General features: G+C 38.2%; 2 protein-coding genes across 2 annotated transcripts; one reads left to right on the top strand and one right to left on the bottom strand.

Annotated features, from left to right (window-relative positions):
* Nucleotides 1–3,005: 3,005 nt before the first annotated feature.
* Nucleotides 3,006–5,885, top strand: LOC109244560 (protein ELC-like). The gene is made up of 3 exons (XM_019411670.1): nucleotides 3,006–3,020; nucleotides 3,498–3,753; nucleotides 4,828–5,885. Exons 1-3 carry the CDS (start codon nucleotides 3,006–3,008, stop codon nucleotides 5,883–5,885), a joined length of 1,329 nt encoding a protein of 442 aa, XP_019267215.1.
* A 3,338-nt stretch (nucleotides 5,886–9,223) lies between these two features.
* On the bottom strand, nucleotides 9,224–11,836 carry LOC109244559 (3-ketoacyl-CoA synthase 20-like). The gene is made up of 2 exons (XM_019411669.1): nucleotides 11,498–11,836; nucleotides 9,224–10,024 (listed from the first exon to the last, which is right to left on the bottom strand). Exons 1-2 carry the CDS (start codon nucleotides 11,834–11,836, stop codon nucleotides 9,224–9,226), a joined length of 1,140 nt encoding a protein of 379 aa, XP_019267214.1.
* Between the last annotated feature and the right edge of the window lie 860 nt (nucleotides 11,837–12,696).

The following is a 12,696-nucleotide window of genomic DNA, read 5'->3' as shown; positions in this document are numbered from 1 at the left end:
GCTATCGATGTTAGGCAAAGGGATAGAGTCCTTGGGGCATGCGTTATTCAAATCTTTATAATCTACACACATTCTTAATTTATTCCCTTTTTAGGGACTACCACCACGTTTGCTAACCAATCTGGGTATTTAACCTCCCGAATTGATCCTATTTTAAGGAGTTTAGATACCTCATCTTTGATAAATACATGTTTGATGAGGTCTTCTTTTTTGTTTGATCGGATGAAACTTCGGGTCCATGGCTCAGCTTGTGAGTGGTAATTTCCGGGGGGATCCCTATCATGTCAAGGTGGGACCAAGTGAAACAATCTGCGTTAGCTATAAGAAATTGAATGAGTTTTTTCCTGAGCTTGGGACTTAACCCCACGCCCAGGTATACCTTATGATCGGGCAAATGCTCGATTAGTACGACTTGCTCTAGTTTCTCGACCGTTGACTTGGTGGCATCAAAATCATCGGGAATTATGAAGGACCTGGGGACCCCGTGGTCGTCGTCCTTACATGTCCCCTGCTTCTCCGGTTCAGTCAAGACCAGTGTCGCTGATTGCTATTTGGTTCCTTCCTAGGCGACCGAGTTCGGATCTTTTGTCGGTGTAAGTGTGGATATCGGAATCACCTCTTCGACCACAAAAATTTTCTTTACGGCTGGTTGTTCTCCGTAGATTGTTTTAGTCCCTCCTGGCATTGGGAATTTTAACACTTGGTGCAGAGTCAAGGGTACTTCCCTCATGTTGTAGATCCATGGCCTCCCTAACAGGACGTTGTACCTCATATCGCCTTCGATTACATAGAAGTTGACTTCCTGGATGGTCCCGCCAGTGTTCACCGGTAATGTTATCTCCCCTTTGGTGGTTTCATATGCCATATTAAATCCGTTTAGAACTCGGACTGCAGGCAATATTTGATCTTGTAGACTGAGTTGTTCCACGACCCTCGATCTAATGATGTTGGCCGAGATACCTGGATCAATTAACACACGCTTAACTCAAGATTTATTTATGAAAACGGATATTACCAATGCATCTTTGTGGGGCTGCACAATCCCTTCTGCGTCTTCGTTGTTGAAAGACAAGGTTCCTTCGGGCACATAATCCTGAGTCCATTTTTCCCTTGTGATGGATACTTTGGTGCGCTTTAACATCCGCCCATGCGGAATGTCTACCCCACCGATGATCATGTTAATGACATGCTGAGGTTCTTCCTGCTTGACTTGTTTATTAGCATATCTATTCCTGAAATGATTCTTGGCTCGGTCGATCAGGAACTCTCGGAGATGTTCGTTATTGAATAATCGAGCTACTTCCTCTCTTAATTATCGACAATCCTTTATTTTGTGGTCGTGAGTGCCATGATATTTGCACATAAGATTAGGATCCCTTGGGGCTGGATCGGACTGTAGAGGTAGGGGCCATTTGGCATCTTTGATGCGTCTGATGGTAGACACGATGTCAACGGCGTCGGCGTTAATGTTGAATTCCAATAATCTGGGCGCTTCATTAGGCCCGATGGGCCTGTCAAAACTATTTTTACTCATGAGTCCCCCGGTTGTTTTAACCTCGATCACTCCTCCTCTTATTTCTCACAGGGCTTCGCCCATACCCGTTACCTATTCGGTCCTCGTTGTACGGTTGATAACGATCCTTGCTTGATCTTGGTTCACATTCAATGTCTCTCTTGACCATGTCGACGGCTCTAACGGGATAAACGAACCCGGAAGGGGCCCCAAGTTGATCATCTTCGACCCTGATTTTTGATTGATACCGGTTTTGCACGTTGGCCCAAGTAGCAGCTGGATACTCTACCAGATTTTTTTTTCAACTGTTGTGAGGCCAACGAGCTTCGAACATTGAGTCCCTGGGTGAAGTCCTGAACGGACCAATCATCCGTGACAGGAGGCAGGTCCACCCATTCCATTTGAAACCGGGACACGAATTCTCTAAGAATCTCATTCTCCCTCTGTTTCACTTTGAAAAGGTCTGACTTTCAAGTCTCGATCTTGATAGCCCCAGCGTGTGCTTTCACGAAGGAATCTGCAAGCATAGCAAATGAGTCAATAGAATTAGGAGGTAGGTTGTGATACCATATCATAGCTACTATTGACAGAGTTTCCCCGATCGTTTTCAGCAGGACAGACCGGATCTCGTCATCTTCCAAGTCATTCCCTTTTATGGCGCATGTGTAGGAGGTCACATGCTGATTTGGGTCGGTCGTTCCTGTTTACCTAGGAATCTTAGGCATGCGGAACTTCTTAGGGATAGGTTTCGGTGCTTCGCTCGGCGGGAAAGGTTTTTGAACAAACTTCTTGGAATCCACACCTTTTAATATCGGCGGTGCTCCTGGTATTTGGTCGACTCTGGAATTGTAGGTTTCCACTTTTTTGTTATTGGCTTCGATTTTCTTCTCTCCTGATTCTACCCGTTTTGTCATCTCCTCGAGCATTTTTATGATCTCGGGGTTGGCCCCCGACTCATTTTCATTCGGCCTTTCCGTACCCGTTCATTTCTGCGGTTGACTTCCTGCGACGGCTCGGGCTCAATCCTGCTTGGGGCGCGGCTTTGGTCCTGGAGCTGGGCTATTGCTGCCTATTGGGCCTGTAACATTTCGAATATCACCCGCAATTTGATCCTATCATCATCGCTGCCGTGTGTATTTTGTGCAACCAATCGGACTTCTCCGTGGATGCTGTTCTTAGGATCAGTAGGAAAATTTGTATTAATGGCCACATGCGAGCTAGCGTCGATCGGGTCTGCAACTGGAACTCCGTTAAGGTCAACGGGGGGCACCTTGTTACCTGGTGCCACATTGTTATTCTCGCCATGGTGGTCGAATTCAACATCCACGTTTAGAGGGGCAGCCTGGGAGTTATACATTTCAAACTTTAACCTGAAATCAAAGATACTCCAAAGAACAAGTGTAAAATAGGGTGTGTTATAGAAGTTTATATCAAATAACCACTATTATCCTTAGCCCCACGGTGGGCGCCAAAATGTTTACCCTCAAATCGGATGGCAATTGAATTTGTAAGTGGTTTTAAGGATACAAAGATTAATTTGACACAAAGCAATAAATTGGTTTAGATTAAACAAGTAAAGACGAAAAAAAATTCAAACCACACACATGGGATAATTTCGGCCTTAGTGGAATCTTTCCCCTCGATCCGGGCTTACGGTGACCAGCATTGATGAACAAGATAAGAGCTAATGACAGAGAGAAATAATAATATACTGCCTTGGAAAGCGTGTTACAACGTGTGTTGTGAATTATCAGACCCCCTTTATATAGTAGGAAAGTCCCACCCTAGGTACAATTCTATACAACAACAATAACAACCACCCAGTATAATTCCACTAGTGGGGTCTGGGGAGGATAGTGTGTGCGCAGACCTTACCCCTACCCTGGGGTAGAGAGGCTGTTTCCAAATAGACCCTCGGCATCCTTCCCTCCAAGAACTCCCCACCTATAGAAAGGTAAAAATCATCTGATTAACTGATTGTCAGTTCCCATCGATACGTGCCGAGATCCCCGCCGTGATATCTGGCCGGTCACGGATATTACGGCTTTCTGTTGGTTGTGCTCGATTGCTTGAAAATGTTCTTCGAAGTCATTCAAGGCCAGGACCGATCTCGAACCATGACCCCGATATTCTCGAGGGTGGGCGTCATGGTCCCGAACTCCGAATCAATGAGACCTTTACCTCGGTTTCGGCCCCTTGTTATCATATTTCGAGCTTGTCTTATCATGTCAGAGACTGGGGTATATCATGAGACCGATTTTACCCATATACAATGTTTTTATTTATGAAATATTCTGATAATAGAGATAAAATATGGCACTTAGTTTTCATTCTCGTTTTACATGTGTGCAAGCTAGTTCTCCATAAAAATGCCAACTATGACCAAATCATTATACTAATATAAGTAGAAAAACAATCGTACAAGAAAGATGCAAGTGGGTTGCTGCTTCTGATTTTCCAACTTAGTTTAATTTTAGCCATAGATAAATTGTTATAATGGTAGTGTTCCAATTAACATGCGCGTAATTCAATTATTTCACTGAATACATGTAACTCGCTCTGTCCCAATTGATGAAATGTACTTTGCCTTTTTTTTTTTTAATCTCAAAGAATGATATTTTTCTATATTTAGAAATAATTTAACTTTATTTTTCATTTTACCTTTATGAAATAATCTATAACTAAATTTCAAAAGTTTTTTTTTTCTACTTTAAACTCCATGTCTAGTCAAATACATCTTATAAAATGGGACCAAGAAGTAATTATCACCGAGCACAAACATGAGATAATAGTATGTCCACCAAAACTTAATCGGATAGATAAGAAAGCAATTCAGCATTTATCCACTTTTTTATGCCATAGATCTTTCTTTTATGCAACCACCCTAACTTCAATTTCTGTTTTCTGTTCTGATTTAGTCAAATAACTACTAGTATATCATTGGTCTCCTCCATACACCTCCCTTTTTTCCATGCCAATTAACTCCCTTTCCATAGATGTAGAATAAACAATGAGAAAAAGGGAGATCAACACTTGTCGATCAAGCTATTTGGTCAACAAGTTTGGTTTTATAAATGCTTGAGTTACAATCTTATTCAACTAATCTGCTTATTTATGTAACATTTGCATTTATGTAAGATTTTGCAACTCGTTGACTCCACGAGTTGGACAGAATGGAAGCTATACAACACCTTTGCTCACATCCAAAGAAAAGTTCCAAGCAATTACACAACACTTAAAAAAATTTATAGACAATTGACTTCATTGACTCAAGAACATTTTATATACTGACTGATCACCATTCCCAAAATCAGCATCTTCACCTCAGATGGATTACCTCAAATCACTGGCTGAAGTATTCTCCACAAATCTTGAAACACCTCCATCTTCAATCCAATTTATAGATGCAGCTCTTTCTTGTACAAGCCCACCCTTTGCACCACCTTACACAGATCCTAATCAAATATGCATAATTCGTAGGCACCTCATTTCTTTGCTTCAAAATTATCCTTCTTTAAGACCATCCATCGATACCTTTACACACGACGATGGCACCACCGCGAACTTACTTAATGCAAATGGAGAAATGCAAGTCTCTTCTTCAACCCCCGCAATTCCTCTTACCATTTGGTTACATGAAAGTTACCCTTTTATGGCCCCTATTGTCCTTGTGTCTTTAAATACTAGTTATCCAATTTATGACAACCATCCTTATGTGGACTCTTCAGGTTCTGTTTCTTCATTTTACCTAGTAAATTGGAAGTACCCTGGCTGCAACCTCTCAGACCTTGTGCACAACCTTATCAAGATCTTTTCACATAATCATCCCTTTTACTATTCAGCTCCTAGTGTTTATTCCTTTCACCCTTCTCTAGCTTCTAAAAGGGAGGCTGTGGACCGACTCTCGTGCACCCTTCATTATGACATGACTGAGTTACTGTCTAAGACACATGTAGAAGTGGAGGAGCTTTCAACACTTAGAGAACAAATGGTTAGAAGGGCTATTATTGCAGAAATTTCAGTTGATGAGCATGAAACTGAAATATCAGAATTGAAGGAAAGGGTGAAAATTTTGACAGACGAAGCGGATAAAGTATCGAGTTGGTTAAGAGTTAATGATCAAAGTTCATTTTCAGAACATCCAATTGAGGATGCATTTGAAGCCAGTGATGAGAATTCAAAGGTACTACTTGAATGTCTAGCAGCAGACAGGGCAACAGAGGACTTGATATACTCATTAGACAAAGTAGTTGAGCAAGGGGTAGTGAATTTAGGTACATATCTAAAGCAAGTGAGACTTTTGGCCAGAGATCAATTCTTTGGTAGAGCTAAGCTTGTGAAAATGGGAATATCACTCAAGTGGCTTGACTGAACAGTATATGATATTTTCACTCACTATTTAAAGCCAGCAAGCCCATATGTATAGAAAGCCCAAGTTGAATTCTATATGTTTACCTCAAGCTTTTTGTTATTTTGATATCCAAGTTGATGTAATGCATTTTATTACTCTAATGTCTACAGGTTCATTATCTTCTATCAAGTGTAGCTTGACTACATTATATCTTCAAATTTTCAACTCTTGAATACTCCGAAGGAGACAACCAAATTTGTTCGAAAGTTATACTGTGCAAATAGAGTAAAAACAATATCTGTTTGTACATATACATAAATCGTTGAATCTCCTTGACCTAAGGGAAGCTTTTAGTATAGTTGCAAAGGTAGTACAAAATTGTTTTATGTAGCAAGTTTGGATAGAATCCTCGGCTCCGCCGCAAGAAACGAGGCACTCTCAGCTGCACATGCCTACATAAAAGTTTCTCCATTCTCTATAGATAAAGAAATGCAACAACAACAACAACAAGGAAATGCCAGGGTTGGAAACTGGAATCTTGGTTCTGTATCTATAATGTTGGGAGAATCTAGAGAGCACCTTTTGATTGACTTCCAAGGAAAAGTTCCAAGCTACTACAAAACACTTAAAAAACTTTAGAAACAGTTGACTTAGTTGCTTCAAGTATCTTTTAATCTTCTGAAAAACCACCATATCATTGGCATGAAATATATAATAACTGATTAGCACTCCTAAAATCACCATCTTTGACTTCAAATGGATTACCTCAAATCACTGCCTGACCTTTTTCTCCACAAATATAGAAACACCAACATCTTCAATCCAATTTATATATGCTGCACTTTCTTGTACAAAACCCCTTCACCATTTGACACAGATCGTAATCAAATATGCATAATTCGTAAGCACCTCATTTCCTTGCTTCAAGATTATTTCTTTTATACCTTCCATAGATACCTTTACACACGACGACGACACCAGTGTCAACCTACTTAACGCAAATGGGGAGTTGCACATCTCTTTTTCCACCCTGTTTTTCCCCTTACCATTTGGTTACATGAAAGTTACCCTTTTATGGCCCCTATTGTCCTTGTGTCTTCAAATACCACCTATCCAATTTATGACAACCATCATCTTGTGGACTCTTCAGGTTCTGTTTCTTCATTTAACCTAGTCTGTTTCCACACAACGATGAAACCACCAGTTTCTGCGTTGGAACTTTTGATCCATTCTGGAATAGAAAGTAACATTTATATAAGAAAAATAACTACGCCTCAATTCAAATTGGAGTTCAACATAAATTAAATAGTTTTATGTTGACTGTCTGCCTACTGCAACCTCCCTTCTTCATCTGGACTTAAGACCAGCAATGCCAGCTAAAAAAACATACTACCTTTAAACGAACTCCAAAAATTTATTGGCCTCCTCTGTAAAGATCAGAGGGAAATGGCAAATAAAAACAAGCTTGAAGACTTTTGGCATCGAAGAGATATGCACCGTTTGCAATGTTCACGTTTTTACTTGTGTACGGGTAAAATCGGGGGTAATGTCTACCCCGATTTTCCGGTGAGCAAACGGAAGAAGGGTACGGATGCACGAGATTGTAATCGAGTATAGAGACCCTTCATATCGAGATCCAGGAAGAGTGAACGATGTGCTCGTCATCGGTTATGCCAAGAATGAGTTCTAAGACCTCGGTAAACACAATGAACGGTTATACACGACGAATAGGGGGCCGTGATATATCACGGCGCGGATCCGCTCGATGTCGGTTATGGATCAATCATTAACGAGAAAGGATGATTTTTTTTACCTTTTTAAGACTTATACTAGGGGTGAAACTCTCATACTATATAAAGGGGAAGTTTTTCTTTTGTAACACACACTGTAACACGCGAATCAAAGCAATACGTTTATTTTCTGCCTTTTAGCTACTGATAGAGTTCTTGTTTATTTATCATGTTTCTTCATTTACGATTGGGCTCGAACCGAGGGTCCAATCGAGGGCGAGGTCATTGTTCAAATCTAAGTTCAGGCTTGGCCATAACATCGCAATTGGTTTGATTGATTATTTCGTCTTTAATTCATTTACGTAATATTCTTAATTATTTGTGTTGAATCAAATCATGTATCATTAAAATCGCGTATAAATTTAATTGTTATCCAATTCTGGGTAAACATTACTGATATGCTGTTTTGAGTCAATCGAAACACACACCCCTGACCCCACCCCTACCCATCGCTCCCCCCCCCCCCCCTTATTTTCTTTGTTGCTTTCTGTTTTGGCCTTGAAAACAACAAAACAAAAGAAACTGATATGAAGGAAAAGTAAGGAACCATAGTAATAGGAAAAGGAACAAGATGAATACCCTAAATAATAGTTTGATAGTTAGAATTGGATTGTTCATAATGATAATATAAGATCAGAGTATCCATGCTTAAATGCGCGCAGTCCAATCTAACGTAAAACAACACATAGTCAAAAAGTAGGCAATTTTTACTCAAATAAAAATAATTTTGCCGGGGACTTAGGCTTGAACTCGTGCTCGTGCCTTTTTAGTTTAGCGTCTAACAGCTTGTTTGGAGGGTTGTTATCCATTGTACTGTAGTGTATTGTTATCCCAAAATAATGTTTGTTTTGATTGTTTATTTAAATTGGATGTATTGTATTGTTAAATCCATTGTTCCGGAACAACCAAAAACCTCATTTAATGAAACAACCGATTTGGTGTGGTGGGATCGTTTCCTATTTTCTTTTTCAATTATGCCCTTACTTATTACTCTATAATTCTATTTTTTTATTTTTTTTATTTTAACTCCAAATCTCCAACCTAATTGACCTACTTTATCTTCTTCCATCTTTTCTAGAGTTGGTTTGCCCCGTTCTTATTATCCAAGTCTCTGTTAAATCTTTTGTCTCTTTCCATCGTTATAATTAATTTTTTTGTTGCTAATATTAGTTAACCTTTTTTTCCAGGTTTTTGCTCTTGTTTTCAAGCTACATAATTAATTATAAATTAGTAGAAAGAGGTTGTCTTAAGTTATCTTTATGAGTAGTTCTTGATAAATTTTATTTAAAACAATTGGGGGTATTTTAGTGAACTTATCAATTACAGTACAGTATGATACTGTCAAATCAAACAACAAAATGTTATTTAATAACAACAAAAAATACAATCTATTCAAACATTGTATCCATAAAACGATACAGTATAATACAGTACAATACAATACAATACATCATAAAACGATAGATAACAATGATCCAAACGTAATGTAAGATTAAAGTTGGGCCTTTCCATACAAGAACTTTGCGAGGAAAAAAATTAGCACGCACTCACAGATACTAATGATTTTTCCTATTTGGAAGCAACGAATAGGTCCGGGAACGCTTCGATCTCGCTAACATCCACGGGAAACTCATCAATTTCATCGCGCCATGGATTCATCTCATTGCGGTCAATGGATCGGGTCGCCCTCCAAATCACACTGCTACACTTGAAACCCGACCCGAATGCAATCTGCCACAATGCGTCTCCCTTTTTAACCCTACCTTTCGCCTCCGCATAAGCCACTTCGTACCAGATCGAACTGCTGGAACTGTTACCAAACCTGTACAATGTCATTCTAGAAGCTTCCATTTGTTCATCGCTAAATCCCAATTTCCTCTGCAAGTCATCCAGTACAGGTTTTCCGCCGACGTGTGGGAAGAAATGATTAATGGATTTGGAGAAATCAGGATTATAAGGCTCCACTTTACTTCCCGTGCGGATGCGTCGCACTGTAATGTTCATCAAGTAACGGAATTTTTCAGATAGAGGAAGGACTAGGGGAGCTACAGTGGATATGTTTGATCGAATGGTTTTTATTGCGGCGTATAAAAGATCCTTGTTAATTGTGATTCCTCGATATCCTTCCTTATCTTCTTCCATGAAAATGCAGTTGTAGGATCGATCATTGTCTGCGGTTTGAGAACGGACGGTGCGGATGAGCTCATACTTGGAGGTGGTTTGATCGGACGGTTTGTTGGAAAGGAGGAGAGCGACCCCACCGACACGGAATATGCAATTACTTAGCAATTTTGACCGATCATTGCCCTCGTATACGCTTCCTGTAGTGCTGTCGGTGGTGACTACTAGTGCACAAGAATTATCATGCACCTGCGCGATAATACATTATGATGAGTTTAACTTTCATATACAAAATTAATTACATATTACGTTACTTAAAAAATAATTGTACATAATTATTCATGATTAGTGGTCGGAAGAATCAGATTACATAAGTTAAATCTATTATAAATTGATAAATGAAGCTATTGCATATCCAAAATTTTAAAAACATGAACGCCGAAAATCCGAGTTTCCGAAAGGGTTATTTTTTATTTAGGAAGTTAAAAGTCAAAACAAAGACTATAGAAAGAGAAGGAAAAAAAAAAGTAAAAAGGAAAACGTGTGTTTAATTAGAAAAAGCGACAGGGGTATGGAGATTTAACCCTATTTATTGATTAAAATATATTTAAAAGAAAAAAGAATACGGGGATCGAGCCCCTGACTAAAAAGTATAAGATTCACCTTTTATCAGTGCACTAAAATGATCACTTGAGCTTGAGTTCACCCATATTAATTTAAATATTTGAGCAGAAAATTATTAATGCTATACATAACTTAGGGAGAGAAGGATGGGTTCATGTACATCCGCCCCGAACATGACTTCCCCGAGAGTTTGCAATTTTGCATTGACTAATACACTTCTAATATCAATTGAAGGTCTAAGAATTTAATTCGACTCTTCTAATTTTAAAGTTTTTCTTAAAGTTAATTTGTAATAATTCATATTTCCTACTTTTCAATTTAGGTGCAATGTTTGACTAGGCACAATATTAAAGAAATAAATAAAACTTTTGGAACTTGTGGTTTAAAAATAAGTTTTAGATATTTATGGTTATAATCTCATTAAGGATAAATAAAAAGTTTAAAGTAAATAAAAAGTTTTTGAGAGTGACTAAAAACGAAAGCATGACAAGTAAATTGAGACGGAGGAATTAATTAGATATATAGTACTGATCGGGAAACCAATATAGATGAGTACTTGTGTGTTCAAGAGATTGCAGTAACTTTTAAATTTTTTACACCTCCAAGTTGTTCCAAGAAGAATGACAAAATTAGAAGTATAAGAGTTAGAATATTTGATTTTCAGTATGGTCCAGACGATTTTTCAGTATCTGTGTTTGGCCAAACTTTTAGAGGAAAAAAGTGCTTATGAGTAGAAGCAGAAAAAAGTAGCTTCTTACTAGAAGTACTTTTGAAAAAAATACATTTAGAAGCATTTTTGAAAGGTCGGTCAAACACTAATTGCTGCTTAGAAGTGCTTTTCAAATTAATTGGCCAGGCACAAACTGTTTCTCACCAAAAATACTTTCGAAAAAAACACATTTGAAAAAACAACACTTCTCAAAATAAACTGATTTTTCCAGCTTGGCCGAACGCCATTAATTAATAATGGAAAATTATCAAATTATTTTCCAACTTTAACATATATCCAAAAAAGAGTTACCAGTTGCAAGAGAAAAAGAGTATATAAGATGAAGAAGGGTACTAAGATCGATGTACTATAGCAGTTGAGAGCAGAACCTTGAACAGATTTTGGACAAGTCCTAAGGCGACAAGACCAGCGCTGCACCCCATTCCTGTAATATTATAGCTGCGGATATCATCTCTGAGCCTGTAACGCTTCACTATTACACTGGACAATGATGGCATAATATTGAAGACACCAGACACACAAACCAATATACCTATTTCCTCACATTTAACTCTAGTTTTCAGAAGAAGCTCATCTATGGTTCCGAAAATCCCCATCTCCACTTCTTCTTGAGCAACTTCCCTGCTCATATCCGGAGGCTCCGTTAACAATCCTTTAGAAATGTACGTTTTATCTCCTAAGCCAGATCTTTGTAAGATCCTGTCCATGAACTCCAGTGAATCTTTGTTAAACTTAGAACTTCTGCTGCTTTTACCAAGAAATATTTGTCTGCAAATTTGCTGAATTTTTGGGGGCTTGTGACATGCAAAATCAACACGGAAAGTTCTTGATCTGGTGTTTTTGCGGAGAATGTACCAAAATGATACTAGTACTAGTATTCAAGTTGGCACTGAAATGTGAATAAGCTCAGGGTATAGCTGATCTTTCATTATGATCAATTCCATGAGATGGACTATTGAAAGCATGGTACAAAATCTGGTGAGTATCAGTATTTATGCTTAGCTAGTTATAACCTTAGCTTGTTGATGAGTATCTCCACCTTTTTTTCCCTTCTCTTTATAGTACTCCACTACGTAACATTTAAGTCTAGATATGAAAAAACAGGGACTGTACGGTATGGCCAAGAAATGTCGATCGCCTCTAAATGAGGAAGGACTGTTGCTTAAGGAAGGTTGTGCTAATATATAAATATACTTGATGTCAACCAATTCTATCATCATCTGAATCCCAAACTAGTACAAACTTATCCCTACATATATAGAGATATAAGTCTCTAACTAATCGCAAGTACTTATGCCAATGCCCGACCTAATGTAGGTGTAACATCAATAATTAGTCTTATAAATCTTGTTGAAATATATGGGCATCGTTTAGTAGTTTAAGTTGTCTGAGAAAATATATTTTTATTAATCTAAAAATATCTTCAGTATAGGTATAAATTTTATTAAAATGAATTCCATAAAATAATTTGAATTATATTTTAAAGTTCAAGATATATTGGTCCAAATAAATATTGTGGGCAAATATAATTGAATTAATTATATAAGTCCAATATATATAAATTAAA

This window comes from Nicotiana attenuata, unplaced genomic scaffold (assembly GCF_001879085.1).
Source record: "Nicotiana attenuata strain UT unplaced genomic scaffold, NIATTr2, whole genome shotgun sequence".
NCBI lineage: Eukaryota > Viridiplantae > Streptophyta > Magnoliopsida > Solanales > Solanaceae > Nicotiana > Nicotiana attenuata.
The sequence above is the reverse complement of the archived record's forward strand: the minus strand, read 5'-3'. Positions and strand labels throughout refer to the sequence as shown.